Source organism: Poecilia formosa, unplaced genomic scaffold (genome assembly GCF_000485575.1).
Source record: "Poecilia formosa unplaced genomic scaffold, Poecilia_formosa-5.1.2 Scaffold73, whole genome shotgun sequence".
Lineage (NCBI taxonomy): Eukaryota > Metazoa > Chordata > Actinopteri > Cyprinodontiformes > Poeciliidae > Poecilia > Poecilia formosa.
In genome coordinates, this window is record NW_006800012.1 from 1,658,492 (window position 1) to 1,676,664 (window position 18,173).

The 18,173-nt window shown below is 40.3% G+C and overlaps 1 protein-coding gene across 1 annotated transcript in view; it reads left to right on the forward strand.

Moving 5' to 3' along the window:
- Positions 1-18,173, forward strand: part of LOC103140626 (serine/threonine-protein phosphatase PP1-beta catalytic subunit) — a 25,955-nt gene continuing 7,782 nt past the window's right edge. The window contains exon 1 of the mRNA XM_007555862.2: positions 1-130. Coding sequence (XP_007555924.1) covers positions 79-130 — 52 coding nt within the window. The 5' untranslated portion in view covers positions 1-78. The remainder of the gene's footprint in view (positions 131-18,173) is intronic.

The window sequence follows — 18,173 nt, forward strand, 5'->3', positions numbered from 1 at the left end:
TGTGCGTTGAGGCGGTGCCCTGCCCTCGCTGCTTGTACGCCAGACTGCGGCGGGCATAGAGAGCTTTGCGTTACAGAAATGGCGGAGGGGGAGTTGGACGTTGACTCGTTGATTTCCAGGCTTCTAGAGGGTGAGTTCTCCATACTGTCTATTCGTTGTGGCTTGTTGACTATTTTTCCTAAACTCTGTAGCACTCTGGGTTTATTTTGACCCGGGAACATTAACGAACTCGCTTGACTCATTGGCTAGCTTACGTTCGGGAGTACAACACTGGTCTTTCTGTCCGAGAACACAGGCACACCTCTTAGCCAGCTACTATTACACGTCTCACGGCTCCTTTAGACTAAATTAGTATAAAATTGTTTGTTTCTTAGAACACCGTGGTGCTTTCAGCCTGGAAATGTTGACTCTCCCTTGTTTTAGCCGTTGCTTTGGAGTGCTTGTGCTCTGGTTCAGTATGGAGAGTAACGTCAGACTCTCCATACCAGCAATTAATTTCTACTAGTTTTCATGTCGCAGTATTAAGGTTATTACTTCGGCTTGTTGTCACTAAATAACCATTAATCTAATGTCATCCAGTGTGTATTACAACCCATACTCATCTATATGTATTAATTAGCCCAGTAAGAAGTACTCGATTGTATGCAACAGCTTCATTTGCCAACAACAAACTTGGATATTCATGCAAAGTAAATGGCAATCTTGAACTTTACTAATTGTGGCTCGAAAAGTTGGACGTAATGGAAAGATACCAGATAAGGTGTAGCATTGATTAGTTTTTAACCCATAATTATTCCTAAAAAGAAAAGTTTTTCTATTGAGGTTTGGTGGGGCGGCTGAAAACGTCACAGTGTTGTGTTAATGTGTGAACATTGCTAAATGACACTGTGTACATGAGAATTGATCATCTTCCACTTTTAGATAAACCTACAGGAACCATGGCCTCAAGTAGGGGTGAGAGTTATGGAGCTAAGGTTTAGTTACGATTACTTTTTGTTTTTCTGTGGTTTTGTTTTGTGTTTTTTAGGTAACTTTATATCTACGACAGCACTAATAGCCCCTACAAACAGAAATGCAGCTATTGAAAATGGACAAAAACATACCCATTTTTAAAAAGGCATCTTCAGGACACCCGTCTTGAACTACTGAACTCGTAAAGAGGTGTTATTTATTTATAAGTATGTATTTTATTTTATCACTAAACTGGACACAGTAATTGCACTTAGTCATTTTTTTTTCACTTTGTTGATGTTCTCATGATACAAACGGTAGACAAAATGAAAATGGTAGAAATAAAAATCCCCGCAATAAAGGCAGTTTTTAGGGTTTTCAGACATTGTTCATTTAAATTTATCTTCAAAATTCTTAACATGATTTTTTTCTTTCTTTCTAGGATAAATACAATTAATGCTCAGCAGTAGCCTCTAAACATTTACAGACTTGGAAGAGGGAAAAAAACCAAAAAACTAAAAGTGGACCCATCAGGGATTACGTGGTCTATTATTTATCATTTTTTGTGTTAGCTGATTATGATTATTGTAAATCCTCAAAAGCAGATTACATAGCTTGTCTTTCTATTCAGTACAGTAAGATCATTCAGGTTGTGGAGCAGAAGTATTTTTAAAAATATAACATCAGATTCAACATTAGATCCCTTTTTTCCTCTTTTTGCATTTTCAAAATAAAGTGCAACAAATAAAATGCATATTTTTTTCTTCTACAAGAACCATTCAGAAAGTATAGCAGTTTTTCAAAAAATAAAGTCTTGCCTTACTACCCAACATTTTGGATTGTGAATTAATTTCTCGTAATCATTTCCAGCCTTAGGAAGCGTTTTTTGCTATAGCCATTTAATTATCTGTATTAGGACCAGAGGAGTTACTATGGTTACAAAGCTCTGAAATTAAATAGGATTTCACCATCGTTTTAAACAACAATAGTTACAGTGGTGACATTTTGACCATGGTTAGCGTAGTTAGCTTTACTAGAGCACCTTTATGGAGATCTCCAAATAGCCACCAATGTTCTCAATACAACGCCACAAATCGGGCTTCCCGATTGGTTAATTTGTTCCTTTGAATGTAATACATTCTGCCCTGTTATCTATTGGAGTTAAGCATCTCCTTAGAAGGCTTCCTCTGTCATTTCAAACATCTTCCTGATGATAAAAATAGTTACTAATCAGCCATTTTTTAAAAATTATTATTATTATTTATTCTTGACCATGATACTAGACTAATTATGAGTTTTGGATCAGCTGTTCTTTTGTGAGTAAATTTCAACCAGCAGTACTGGTGATGTTATCATTTGTTCTGGGTATTTTCTTTCCCTGAGAGGGTGTGTGTGTGTGTGTGTGTGTGTGGGGTGGAGTAGATCTGTGTCTAAAGATGCACATGAGTCACATGATGCGTCTCCACCTCTATGTTCCTGTCTTACTCAGATTTTAAAGGGGCAGTATTTTGTGTTTTCCAGGCACATAGTGCCATTTCATAGCAGTCAAGTAAATGTCAACTTCAGTTGCTGCAAAAATGCTGTAGATATAAAATGCGACTTAAAAGAAATTTGACTTTGTAATTTAGTGCCTTGAAATTGGGCCTCTGTCTCTTTAAGAAACTCCCACTATTTCTGAAAGGCCACCTTCAGGAAGTCATCACAACTTGGCTCCTTTATTAACCCTTTAACAACAATTTGACCAGCATTGCACTGAGAAGTAGCTCATATAATGAGCTCAAAAGTTCCACCAGGTGTTTACTAATTGCTATTGGCTAGTCCAGAGGAACTAAGTGAGGGAGTCATGGAGGAGGGCTGCTCTGTGAAGCAGAAGGTCTGAGAGTGCAGCTCAGAGGAGGAGCTTTGTCCTCGAAGGCGGGGCTAGGTCCATCCAGGCGTTTTGCACCTCTGAGTGGTTGCCATAGAGATTAAAGGATTTCTCAAACATGCATGAAAGAATCAAGGGACACTCCAGGTACGTTTTTGTTGAAGAGATGACATGATGTGAAACTCAAAAAAGACTTATTTTTACTTGATGCTGCCGCTTTAAATATCGGCACTGGCCATCGTTCTTGCTTCTGTTGCCAATGTTGTTGGTTTGGCATGGTAATTGTAGATGTACTTTCGAAGAAAAGGCCACTGTTGTTCCTGCAGCTTTTGTTATGTGTTACATGGCAGTGGAGGTTGACTTCCCCAGATAAATACAGGATCCTGACCCAGGTGAGCTGATCGGCCAGGAACACGGACGGCCTCTCTGTATGCAGTAAACACTCGAGCTTGTGATGAGCCAGTGGCGATGATTGATTTTTGTCTTCAAAATAATGTGGCTGGATGGATGCAAGCACATTGTTAGCATGTGCAAATCATCAGGATGTGGATTTGCATGAAATTTTACCAACAACTGTTGATAAAGAGTAATTACAGGTTGTTTGCTCGGTATGTGAGAAGTGCATGACGACACTGCCTCCAGGTTAGATTTCATGCTTGTCTGCTTTGTGATGCAACATACGGGAAAAGTGAAGGAAAACAATTCCAGATCAGGACTCTGGGTTCATTCACATCACCCCCGTTTCGCCTGCTTTGCTCCAACTCCAGTTTGTTTGTGGAGTTGTGAATGCGCAATCGAACTCTGATGTGGACCAAAAAAGCGAACTGCGGTCAGCTTACAAACCTAGGTGTGGGTGTGCTTGAAGTGAACTCTCATACGCTTCGAATGCATACGTGAACGCCAAACGGACCGGGAACCGTTCCAGAAGCAGGATGCGAACCGTAGTGCATGACATTCTGGGTAAATGCAACCAAAAGAAACGAGCAACTCTAGTGGTAGCAGGAGAAATGACTCTTACCTACAGCATTCCGTGAAGAAGGAAGCTGCACTCGGTGTCTTTGGAGATTTTTGTCGTTTCCTTCAGTGGTTCTTGGTGTTGCTCCCCCTCAGGTGAGGAGGTGAACAGGTTTTTCAAAACATTTGATTTGTCTGACACAGTGCAGTGTGACAGCAAACCACATGAGCGGAAAATGTAACCAATGTTGCAATTTTGATCCCCAGTAGAACATAGTTTGGACTGAACTATCAGGTATGAAAATGTTTTTTGACTCTTCATAATCCATGCTCATGGTCATTTTCTGGTTTTGGACCATCAACTCGTTACTGTAGTAAGAGTTGGGAAGAAAAACAGTCTGACAAGTATGAACAGATTGAGCAAAATGACATGTACTCGATGAGCAAGGAGGTAGGAGGAACTTTCCAGACACACCTGAGAAGACACGTGAATCTAGAACCCAGTGTGACTGCAGATATAAATTTGACAGCTCCCACAGAAGGAGCTAGATCATTAAAACACGCATATGAAATCATAGTTATGTCACTGCAGGTGTGTATTTTTATTCTGTAGACAGAGGAAAGGCCACTGTGTACTTGCTATTGTTAAGGGTGTGACAGGTTGACGGGTTCAATTTGATTTGAGCAACCTAATGGAATTAAACTTGTTTCTCTGTCGGATTGAATCATCAGAAGAAGCGCAAGTCCTGCAAGCGGAGCCTCCAAGGTGCTCTGAAGCTTGAACACAGAGTCTGAACCAAAGTCCTCCAAACATACAGTTAGTTCAGTATCTGGTTCCTGTTAGCTGGCTCTGAGCTGTACATCACTGAGGAAGAATGGAACAAAACTCGAGGCAAATTTGGTGAAAGTCCAGTACTGATCAGTACTATTTTTAAATTGCACTATATACAGTGGACCCCAGCATTAAACAGTGTCACAATAAAGTATTCTGTGATTTAACTCCATTCTAAAGTTGTCATCTAGGAGGAAAGAATGTCCTGTCCCTTTCTGTTCTTGCTCTGAAACCAGCGTTACTCTTTTTCAAAGACAATTGAAAAAGACTCTGAAATAATTTTTAATGGACTTCTAATCTAAGCCTATTGTCTTAACTGAAATTTAGTTCTTGTAGGAAAAAAAATGTTAAAAGGTGTCAGTTCAGTAGAGGTGTTACAATGCCAACACAACTGAGATTGGCTGGTTATTTAACAGATTTTTTGACGCATCAAGTTGCAAACGTGGAGAATCCTGATGCGTTTCACAAAAATCAACCGATATGTCTCATTTTTAGGAACATTGAGTTGAGTTCTGAAGGACAGGCTGAGCAAGAAACACATCCTAGCCTTTTCTGTGCTACAGGAAAAAATACATTTAACAACTGAGACTGAAGACAGGTACATTGCTAAGAAGGATTGACTTTTATTTATTAGCTAGGACTCGTAGAATTATAATTCTTTTGCTTTTTTATAGTTAAAACAATTTCTGCTCCAGAAAAATTTATGAATGGAGCAGATGTTACCATGGTGACTTGTTCACGAGAAAACACGACAGCCTTTGTGACGTCCAGCTAGCTGTTGTATCTTCTTCTTTGCTAGAAAATGTGTTGGCCATTTTGATTGATCCACATTACGTACGTATCCTTTATCAAATGAACTCATTTAAGATTTTTTTAATACCAATTCAGCAATCATTTATATACCATTTGGTTACGTTGGTGTCTATGTATATGTTGTTATGTTAAGGAAACTAAAATATTGTCGTCAGGCAAAAACCTTGCCTCTTGTGTTCATCCTAAAGCCATGGAAAATATTATATAGAGCCAAATGCTTAAATTGCCACTTCTCCGTAAGCCAGATTTTATTTAGAGATCTGACCTTTCACCAACACAAAGACTTGTCTTAAGCTTTCTACCACTACAATTTCTCTCAGCTTACCTGGCCGGGTTACATCAAAACTTTCTCAAGTGAAACTCTGTAGCTTTCTTTTTTCTTTTTTTTTTCTTTCAGGGATATACCTGCAGATCAGAATGACTGACTGCACGCTTCTTCTCTGCTTGAATAACAGGGCCTTTCCAACAGTGAAAGGGCTTTCCTTCATTGCTGTATCAGATTGATTTCCCTCTCTTTCAGAATGCACTACTACAGATTGGGAGGCTACTCCTACTGACTCAACTTCCAGAGGAGTTTATGTCCTTCTAAATGTCAACAGCTGTCTCTGGTTGAAATGAACACACTCCTTCAGAGACTGCAATTCACAAGGGCAGGGTGCTGTACTCATACATACAATAATATGGCTGCCCTTGGTTTCTTTTTTCAATTCTTTTCTAAAAATAGGAAAAAAAGTGACAAAATATTGCATTTTAGGTACAGTGAACCCTCGTCTTTCGCGGGGGTTGTGTTCCGAAAATAACGCGCGATAAATGAAATCCACGAAGTAGTTACCTTTAGTTTTTACAATTATTATACAGCATAATTAAATACTCTACATTGAAACCAAAGAACAAAACCTGTTTTCAGGTCAGCGGATGTGCGTGTTCATCAATCGGGCCTTAATGTGATCCGGAGGCGTGGATAAAGCGTCTCCTCCAACCTGCCCCGCGAGATTCACAGCTGTATCCATCGCTCTACGGCAGAGCGATGGATCTCATCAAGTGAGCCTCCGGTCGGGTTTTGCGTTGGCCACAGTTTTTTCCAGCAGGCATTCAAAGTTTTCAGCTTTCATTTCCTGAATGGCCAATCTGTATTACTTGTATTTAAATACCGTAACATTATTGGCACACGGGCAGAGAAGGAGCTCGGAGACTGTTTAGCCAATTAGGACGCAGGACACAATGCACTGTGACAAAAACTACACAAAAAAATCTGCGAAGCAGCGAGACCGCGAAAGGTAAACCACGTTATAGCGAGGGTTCACTGTATTCGGGGATTTATTTAGCCCCATTTTTAGTAAACTGAGTGATCGTGCTCAGAGTCTCTCTCTGAATGTTTATTATTCAAAATAGATGTAATTTGAACAATAAATAGTAGTGAGCTAAAAGTATTAATTCTTTCTTTTGTGACTTATCCATTGTACACACACAGCCAGGTATTTTTAAAAATGAAAATCTATGCAACATCGTTTAACCCTAAAAGAAAAAATAAAGAAATGGTACAAATGGGATTGGTTTTAGAAATGTTTTCATCCACACAAACCCAAACAAATCCACTCCTGAGTGTTGTTTTAAACTCGCCAAACCCATAGGGGGGAGTGTAGCATAAAGCTAAACCTATGTCAGCCAATCAGATTGCTTCAGTTCACCTATATATCTGTGTGGACAGATATATAGGTGGAACTACTTTTAAGTGGTGTATTAGAATATAAAGTTATTAAAACACAATACCATGTCGATTTGGAATCATGTCAAGCAAGTTTTCTCAAATCTCCTCTTTGGTGTGTGGCTTTTTTTGTATTAAACAGTTTTTGTGTAGATTAAAGTCCAAATCGCATAAAAATGTATTTGTTTTCCCAGGTATCTGTGGCTGAAGCCATTTCTAAAGTTCACTGGCAAATATTTCCAATAAAAACTGCTGCCTCTCTGTTGATTGTCCTGCTCCAAACAGTTTCTAAACATAACCTGGTAGATCTGCAGATAATAAGCTTGCTGTTGGATGACGTAAGGCAACTTTAATAGCACGAATGTCTAAGCAATGTGGAAATGCAGCTTATCAGTCTCTAGGCTGATTTAGAAAAAATTCACGAGGCAGAACCTTTTGAATCATTGCTTTCATTAAACTCTGCTGTGACTAATAATGTTTTGGATCCCCAAGAATACCTGACGACCACAAAGGTTCACATCAAAAATATAGTAGTTGAACAACTTCTAAACTAAATCAGGAGAAGCAACGTGGAACTTTTTTTTTGGGAAAAAAATTAAAGCTGTGTTTGTTTTTGTAAATGTTGCAAACAAGAAGCTCCATTAGGCAAGTGAATGAAAGAATTTACTGCTTGCAAGTTTTGTTTCTTTGTGATTCATATTTTGGGAATGAGCTCATCTCCAAAGCATTTTTACAAAGAAGACTTCCGTTTTCAAAGCGTGAAACGTGTGAGATCCTTTGGCTCTTGAATGTTTTTTTTAGCAATTAAATAGAAATTATTTTAAATATCTGTCCAAATCACTTAATATTCTGCTGAATTCAGCACTTTTTATATTGTTAAAGTTGCATAGCAAGTTGTTGATTGGTTGTTGATTTGCTGAAAAATCCGAACTTTAAATTGACTTTTTTGAGCTTTACATCATGCAATATTGTTATTCCCTACACAAAAAACGTATCAGGCTGCTTGACTCTGTCATGCTTGTTTGAGAAATCATTTGATCTCCATGGCAACCATTCAGCTGTGCAAAACTGAGTGGCTCTAGCTTTGCCTCCAAGGCGTAGCTCCACCTCTGAGCTGCAGTTTCCAAACTTCTGCCTCACAGAGCGGCCCTTCCCTACTCAGTTCCTTCAGACTAGCCAGCAGCAATTAGCAAACTGGAACTGTGCATCAGCTGAGTTCATTATAGGAGCAACACTGGTAAAAAAAAAAAAAAATAGTTAAAGGGTTAATAAAGGAATGATGTCACGATTTCCTGAAGGCGGAGTTTCAGAGCAGGAATTTTAGAGAGACGGAATCCCAACATAAAGATGTTAAAAGAAATTTGACTTTATAGTTTAAATCATATTTGCTATATCTAGCATTTTTATAATTGAAGCTAACATAGTTACTTAATTGTAGTATAAAATGGAATTATATGCCTGGGAAACGCATAATAGTGCCTCTTTAAAGGTGGGATTTGGGAAACTTTCATAGTGTCTCTATTTGTTATGATCATTAACTAGGTGGTGTTTTTGTTTTATTTTTTTCCTCCTCTTTCCATTCTTAAGGATTTTGGTCCAGTGTAGAACTATCCAGTTGACGTTTAGTCAGTCCAGAGTTGTTGGTAACACCACGGCGGTTTGATCGTCTTTTCAAATAGGCCACAGCTGGTTTCTTTTTTTTTTTTGCCTGTTTAAGTTCAGAGTTGTATACTAATCGTGACCTTCACTAGGTAAAACGTTGACTGAAAACAGGAATTTGAAAGTCTGCAATTTAGACTTGATAAATATGCAGTAACTCTGTGTGTGTGAAGATTCACCCAGATATTCAAGTCCTTGATTGCTAAAATATTTACTAGCTGCGGTTTTCCCCAGTTTTCTCTTTATTTATTATGACCTGATAAAATCATCCTGATCATTTAATATGATGCTCAGATTATTAATCGTGGAATCTTAACCCCTTTTACTCACAACAAACATGCTCTTCATCGGCCGTTCCAACGAGGTGTGACAGCAGGCGTTGTCTAGATGACCAGCTAAACCTGATAGACTGACATGGTTTCCAATCGGCTGAGGCCACTCTGTGACTTCAGGGCTTCTGGTTTCATCAGTCACCCTGAAAGCAAACTGACCTGGGACCAGTTCCAGCACCTCCACCAAAACACTGTGACCACTGTAAGGGTCTAATATCAGCGGTGTGGCTTATCCTTATTGCTGTGAGGAAAAAGGCCAGCGCATGACACAGTGGGGAATCAAAGAGCCATCTGCTGTTTTTCCAGTTGATGTTTTCCAGAGAATATCACTCGTGTTAGTTCCAGCACACTGAAGCTGCAGGGTGTCTGAGCAAGGTCACCGGTATCCTTCAGTCTACCAGACCAGCCTCATGTTTTTTTCACTGCGTTTGTGTTCTCCTCCTCCTCCTCGTCCTCTTCCTCCTTGCTGCTCATGAGCTTTTACTAGTGCTGGGATCCAGCAAAGCAGCTCTTGCACATGCTAACATCTCCAGCATAGCTATGCTTAAGCCCACATTGCTCCAGGCTTTAGCAACAACAGCCCTTCTGTGTGCTTCACCAGAACAGGTGGTTCTATGTGGCACGATTACCAACATGGTCACATGGCATCAGCAAAAGGGTGGAGGGGAAGTTTTCATTTCAGTTGTTGGCAAATAGTTGCAAAATTTGCTATTTATGAAGATTTAATGTTGAGATTCCCCCCCACCACTGCTTGGGCTTCTGTAGTTTGCTGTGTCCATCGTTTCCATAGATGGAAGGAAGTGACCTGTCAATCCATCAACGACAGTAGAACATTTTTTTACTTGCCCACCTTGACATCATTGAACTTTTGGACTGCAAAATCTTTGAGAGAAATAAAAATGTCGGATTTATGAAACTGATTTGCCAGAAGTCCATGACCTTGTTTAGTGATTCCACAGCAAATACTGTAGCTTAATTGTTAAAGGGGAAAAAAAGTAGTAGTTAATGACTTTATTGAGAAATACGACCGACACAGAAGCTAAAGATCTATACACACCACACCAAAAGAAATAAAATTCAACTTTTCTGCAAAATTAAACTTTTCCAAAGTACACAACAAAATGTATTGAAGGGTAAAAAAAAAATCATGCCAAACTTTTCTGTCAGGCAAAGTTTGAGTCTCACTCAAACCTCCTCATTATTGTCTGTGACTTGAAGCTACCGCTAACTACCTTTCTAGCTAGCTACCTTTTTTGGATTGAAGATGAAAAATATTTGTAAATACATTCCACCCAGAATTCCTCAAGTTGCATATGTGTAGCTTCACCTGCTTCAAATTCTATTAAAAAATGTTAAGCGCCTGTAGCTAACTGATTAATTAGTAAAAGGGGGGAAAAAAAACAGATAATTGCTGCTCTGATCAGTTAGTGTTTAGCTGCAGATGCATCCCTTTCTGCAGATGATAAAACATTCATCAGCTATGCTATTACCGTGTAGGCAATAAAAAGCTTATTTTATAAAAAAAAAATTCAGTTGTTGCATTTTGATATGCATTTCTAGTATTGAATAAAATATAAAATCATAGATTTTAAAATAAATTTAAACTCTAATCAATCATTAGAATAATCAACTACTAAAATAATCTTTAGCTGCAGCCTTGTATCGATTACACGCCTCAAAACCGTAACCTCCCATCATTTCCAGAATGTAAACATGTCACCTGGAAGCATCTACCTGTATGCATATTCTTCGATCCATAAACAGACTTAATATTTCTTTCTCAGTTGGAGTTAAACTGATGCTTTTTGTACATTTTAGTTCATTTAAATGAACAAAACGATAAGCCTTTGCATTGAACACTTTTAATCTTTTACAAATGTATCTCTGCAGTTGCTGTCTCCCCGGTTGTGTTTTTTTTTTCTCTCTCTCTGAGTGTGAGAGCTGCTCAGCTCCAGGCTGCTGGCGTGGCATTCTGTTGTGGAAACAACAATGGTGGAGCCTGTGCGGCGGGGCGCGCTCGCCCCCTGGCACCAAACGTGGCAGCCAGCGCTTCGCCCAGTAAAAGCCCTCTCTCACATCCACTCCTTTCTCTGCACTTTCATTTTTTCATTTTGCTGCTGCGATTCGACCCCACCACCACTACCCCTCTCAATTTTCCACTCTTCTCCCACTCCTGTCTATCCCCCTCTTCTCTCTTTCTCTCCTCTCAATTTCAGTCTTTCTTTGGCGCCACAAAGCCAAGCATTCACAGCTGGCACTTAAAGGCGAACAAAAACATCCCAATGAAAATGCAAAAAGCCTGCTCAGAAATGCCACTGCAGTCGGGACTCTGAGTTTCTCGTTCAGTGATGTGGGGAGGGGGGGGTCACTGTTTTCCATCTGCCCCTGCGTGGGAGAGGGTTAGATGGAGGAGGGAGGTTTGGAGGGGAGACGGAGGGGTGGCTGGCTTGAGTTCCAGCTAGAAAGAACGGAGGTGGGCAGCTTAAAAAAGGTCTGACGGGGCGTTTTCATGCAGCAGGGACAGAAACGTGCGCAGTCATGCCTGCTCAAAATTCACAGGGGCACTACTGATCCGCCAACAGGAAATGCACTTGATCAGGAAGAAGGAAGAACCCCAAACTTCCTGTTTCTGATAAAATTTGCTTTTCATGTCGGTTAAAAAAAAAAATCAAAACAAAACTGTGAGGCATATTTTTATTTTTAACATCAAAACAGATGAATAAACACATCTAGGTCTGTCACAATAAATTGTCCCAGTAATTATCACGATAAACGATATTGTTTTGAGACCATTTTCTAGTAATTTATTGGAAATGCCATGTCAAATGTCAATAAAGTTTAGTTTAGTAAAGAACATTTAACACTGTGGCTGGAGGACGTTTTTTTAAATATCCAGAATAAAACTCAATAAATAAAACGGAATTGAAACAATAAATATGAGATCTTTCTAAATAAAGTTTTACTTATGAAAAATCTGAATCGCCTTAATGGATATTCTCCATTAATATATCATACAACTAATTGACTAATTGCTTTCTGTGACGGGTTTAATATCTCCAGAGGTATTTGGTTCCAATATCAGAGTCTGCAGTGTGTTTGTGCCCAAGTTAAAGGGAAGCACCTCCACATTTTGCTGTTGGTGCAATAAAACTATTCAGAGGAGGAAGCTGGAGAATTTTTCACCACGTGTTTAACAAGCTTAACCAGCAAGGAAGGCTGTTTTTTTTATGTGTGTGAGTTTTTTTTTGTTTTGTTCTTTTTTTAAAGCAAGTCGGTCCATTGTGAGAAACTTTGATATGGACAAACTGACTGAAATGATTTATAACAGTATGATGATCTGCTGTTTGAAATCAGTGACCCTGTTCACACTGCCTTTTATGGAGTCTGTTCAGTGTCGCTTTATCCAGTTCTGGTTTGATTCGTCAAAATATTAGATCATAGGCAGGAGAGCCCCATGTCGTAAATTAAAAAAACAAAAACAAAACGGCTAAGATGTACTTAACATTTTCTGAGTTGTATTGCGTAACTTTTAACTTGGAGTGTATATAGACCATACACCAGCTTGGTCTTGCAAACAAGACATGCTCCTCCTCTGTTTGGTTCTGGACAACAAAGAAACTAAACAGACGCTAGATTAAAAACTGGTGATGATTCATAGCAAAACTATTCTCTTCAGAACTTCTTTTTAGCTTGACCACATTAAGAAAACCTCCAAAAGATAAAAAAAAAGAAAAACAAAGAATAGTTGTTTGGCCTGTCATGACAACAAATTCTGCTGGATGATAAATTGACTCAGAAGTTAATGCAATAAACACTAGTATTGTTTTTGAGACCTTTTTCAAGTAATATATAAAAGTTGTGGCATAATAATGCCAATAAAGTTTCATTTGTTTTGAACATTTAAATATCCAAAATGAATAAAAACATCCAAAGCAACATATAAAATTAAGTCTCTAAAAGAATTGCTCTTCAAAGACAAAGGGGCTAGTTGAGACCAAAACACCAAACTGAAAGCTTTTGTCATCCAGTCTTTGGTAGAAAGAGGAAAACAAGCATGCAAATGGAAATTATCCAGCTTGTTTTAATTGATCTATTGCAACAGGCTTAGTTGACGAGCCTTTTTTTAAAATTAAAAAGGCTCTGTCTTCCCTGACAAAAATGATTGTGCTCCATTACGGAGTTTTTAGTCTTGAAATCCATGCTGGAAATGGAATCGGATTGTTTAAAGAACAGCTGACAGGACATATGATGATGAAGCTCAGCTTGTTCACTTACACCAACTCAGATTAAATCTCTCAGTCGTCAAAGAATTGTCAGAACTTTTATCTTTCTATTTTAAACAGGAAGTTATTTCCTCCAGAACCTTCCAGGACATCAAACACAGACCACCAACCAAACACAGACCACCAACCCAACACTGTAGTTGATCTTTGGCTAACTTTATTATTTTGCTACAGTGTGGCCAGCCCTCTGCTTGCTGCTCTGGCTCTCTCTCCATCCCATGCAGCACTCCTTCTTTGTCCTGACTGACTACTTCCTCCTTCCACTCCGTGACCATATATGGTCACATGTTCATTTCTCAGAGTCCGTGATTGACTTATTTATCAGTCGGCTCTTGGAGCTCTTTATAAACACGATGAAACCAGTCTGCTAGCTTGTTTTAAGCTAGCTGACATTACACTGACTGAAGGCCTTCTCAGTCTATTTGCAGAAGTGGTCAGACTGGTCCTGTGCTTTCTCTCTGTGGGTTGTATTGTTTTGGCTGTTGCAACAGCGCTTTGGTGTGGTTTGTGCTGGGCTTCACCCTCCAATCCCTCCACATATTTGGCGAATTAACCTGCTTGTTGCTAGGCAGCTGGCCTTAAATTCGGGGGAACATTGGGTTTGTTTGTACCTAGAAGGATCAGGAACGGCTAAAGCAGTCTAATCAAAGCCACAGTGTGTTTTAGTAATACTCCTCTTGTGTATCTTTTTTTTTTTTGTTTGTTTAAATAAAAATGAGGTAATATTATTATGTTTTAGAGGGAATTGCTGTTTATGTTGTGTTTTGCTAAGTCTCTGCTGCAGTAAATCCTCGTCCAGGTGGAGCTGCTCAGGTCTGAGAGCTCTGTGAAGCTGTCTGGAATGCAGATTTCACCGAGGAAGGGGGGGTTGTGTGTGAGCGTGTGTGTGCGTGCGTGTGTGAGGCGCTGCTTTTTCCTGACGTCATAGTAGCTCACTGAAGGTGCAGCAGGGTGATGACCCAGGAATGCAGCCACTTAAAGAGACAGATGTGATATTTTTGCAAACGAAAATGCACAAGGATCCCACATTTATTATTATTATTATTATTATATTATGAAGTTTATTTGATAGGGACAGACACACATTGACATAGACAAACTGAATAAAACAGCAGTCCCATGTTTGCATCATGGTGCAATAGCAACAGCTAATTCGCAGCACTTGTCCCTAGATGGGCTTTTAAAAAAATAACTCTAAAAATTGAAGTGATAATAATCATTTAAATTAGCACAACATAATGTATACAAACAGAAAAATGTAAAACATCAAAAATGGGTACAGGTCTGTTTCTGACATAACCAGAGTTTTGTTTGATTTTTGAATGTTCTAAAACTGGTTACAGACTTTAAATGAACAGGAAGTGAGTTCCAAACTGCAGATCCTCTCACAGACAGAACACTTTGAGCAAAAGTGGTTCTTCGAAAGGGAACCTTACAACTTCCATCCAAAGCTGCTCTGGTAGATCTGCTGTTGCTCTGCAGTCTCTGTATACAATTGCTTAATGGTGTAGGTGCAAATCCATTTAAACACTTAAAAATCAATTTTAATACATTATAATTTAGAAAATTTGTAAAATCCAAAATGCCAAATTTAACCAAAATGTGATAGTGATGGAATCTTATTGGCTTATTAATTTTTTTTCTGAAGGAACTGCAGTTTAACAGGAATCTTTAGATTAATGTCTAAGTTTTGGAAAATTTGACATTGTAATATTGAATTTTGCAGTGAGAACGATTCCTGTTGTTGCTTTTCTGTGTACAAGTGTTTTCCGATATCAATATTGTCTCAGGACATCGGCCAGATATTGGCTGAAAAATGAGTATCGGATTCTAATGTTCTACCCGGACGTCGGCATTGATAAATGTCAAGCATTGTAGTTGAAAGGTAAAGAGGGGGAAAAAAAATAAATCACACCCGTCGTTATTTTCACACTGAACTGGAACTTTGTTGGGGAAAAGCTTTTTTAAATTGAGGAGTAATTCTCTACACTTTGACATGTTTTACTGCTTTTTGTTTGGTTTTTTTGTGTGTCTGAATAGTCACTAAAGAGGAAAAAGTTACCAACTTGCTAATAATAGTCACCCAACTGTTAACACCACAAGATAAATTGTCCCAGAAATTATGGCGATAAACACCAAATATTGCCGTTTTTGAGTCCATTTTCAGGTAATATTGATATTGGCACAGTAATTCATGATCGCCCTCTCAGTCAGAGACTAGAAAACTTTAGTTTTGTACAGAACACTCTACTCTACAAGAGGAAGACATAAATATTTAAAATAAAACGCAACCGAGAATAATAAATAAAATGGATTATGAAGTCTTGAACACCAGCAGCAGGCAGATGAAAAACTAAATGGAAATTATCAAGCTCATTTTAATTTGTTAAGCGATTAATTGATTGCTTATTGCAACAGGATTGGCTGACTTTCAGAGTTTTGCGAAGGTAGAAAAAAAACTTTGTTTGTCCAGTAAGTATCGGCTGGAAGTTGAGGAAATGGGTCTGATTATCGGTGCAGCCTGTTCTGCTCTGACGCAGCAGGCTTTAGTATGCAGGATGCGACCCGCTGGAGGTTCTACCTTGTCTGCAGATCCTTTACTCCCAGACAACAACCTTGCTACGTTTCCATGGCGATCAGATGAAGGTGCCGCCCCTCCTCCTCCTCACCTCTTCGTGAGCCGCAGTGCCACGGCGACGGACGCAGGGATGCTGGGACACTTCCCTCCCCGCAAGCTTAGAGTGGTATGGTCCAAAGTCAAGGTCACCGTGTGTGTGTGAGAGAGGTAGGAGAAACCGAGGTGTTGATGTGAGCTCAGATTCAGATTCACCCACCGCCTGAAAGCTGATCCTTTCAGGCCTCCTACTTTTCCATCTCAGTCCGTCCCAGATATCAGCTGAGACGGCACCGACGTGTGGACACGTCACCTCACAGCTGGAAGGGGACGGCTGTGAAGTCACACAGCAGGCAACACACATACACGCACACACACACACATTCCCTCTGGTTGTGTATTGTGTGAACGGTCCTGTTTTTCTGAACGCCAGATTCTCCGGTGCAGCGTTCTCCTGGCTAACCTGAGCCGTCCCTCCTTTTGGACCCTCCAGATATAGTCCTGGTGTCCCCTTTCAGTCAAAACGTGGACACAGGTTGTGTTAGCATGAGGCTGAGGGTGAGGTGGGCGTGATCACCGTCTCCAGGCAGAAAAGGGACGACTTTCCTCCTCGTTAAAGCAGGCAGTGGCGATGGCGTCCCTCCTGGCCCGTTGGACGGTCCTCCCGTTCTGTGGTGTGTTCTGAGTCAGCTCTGCTCCACTGCTGTGGTTCAACAGCAGCGAGGAGAAGTGGATCTGTCACTCGTACACAGAAAAGCAACAACCAACCAGAAAGGAACAACAGGAATNTAATAGTCACCCAACTGTTAACAGCACAAGATAAATTGTCCTAGAAATTATGGCGATAAACACCAAATATTGCCGTTTTTGGGTCCATTTTCAGGTAATATTGATATTGGCACAGTAATTCATGATCGCCCTCTCAGTCAGAGACTAGAAAACTTTAGTTTTGTACAGAACACTCTACTCTACAAGAGGAAGACATAAATATTTAAAATAAAACACAACCGAGAATAATAAATAAAATGGATTATGAAGTCTTGAACACCAGCAGCAGGCAGATGAAAAACTAAATGGAAATTATCAAGCTCATTTTAATTTGTTAAGCGATTAATTGATTGCTTATTGCGACAGGATTGGCTGACTTTCAGAGTTTTGCGAAGGTAGAAAAAAAAACTTGGTTTGTCCAGTAAGTGTCGGCTGGAAGTTGAGGAAATGGGTCTGATTATCGGTGCAGCCTGTTCTGCTCTGACGCAGCAGGCTTTAGTATGCAGGCTGCGACCCGCTGGAGGTTCTACCTTGTCTGCAGATCCTTTACTCCCAGACAACAACCTTGCTATGTTTCCATGGCGATCAGATGAAGGTGCCGCCCCTCCTCCTCCTCACCTCTTCGTGAGCCGCAGTGCCACGGCGACGGACGCAGGGATGCTGGGACACTTCCCTCCCCGCAAGCTTAGAGTGGTATGGTCCAAAGTCAAGGTCACCGTGTGTGTGTGAGAGAGGTAGGAGAAACCGAGGTGTTGATGTGAGCTCAGATTCAGATTCACCCACCGCCTGAAAGCTGATCCTTTCAGGCCTCCTACTTTTCCATCTCAGTCCGTCCCAGATATCAGCTGAGACGGCACCGATGTGTGGACACGTCACCTCACAGCTGGAAGGGGACGGCTGTGAAGTCACACAGCAGGCAACACACACACACACACACACAAACACACACACACACACATATACACATACATTCCCCCTGGTTGTGTATTGTGTGAACGGTCCTGTTTTTCTGAACGCCAGATTCTCCGGTGCAGCGTTCTGCTGGCTAACCTGAGCCGTCCCTCCTTTTGGACCCTCCAGATATAGTCCTGGTGTCCCCTTTCAGTCAAAACGTGGACACAGGTTGTGTTAGCATGAGGCTGAGGGTGAGGTGGGCGTGATCACCGTCTCCAGGCAGAAAAGGGACGACTTTCCTCCTCGTTAAAGCAGGCGGTGGCGATGGCATCCCTCCTGGCCCTTTGGACGGTCCTCCCGTTCTGTGGTGTGTTCTGAGTCAGCTCTGCTCCACTGCTGTGGTTCAACAGCAGCGAGGAGAAGTGGATCTGTCACTCGTACACAGAAAAGCAACAACCAACCAGAAAGGAACAACAGGAATCGCAAGGCGCTGGACTTGTT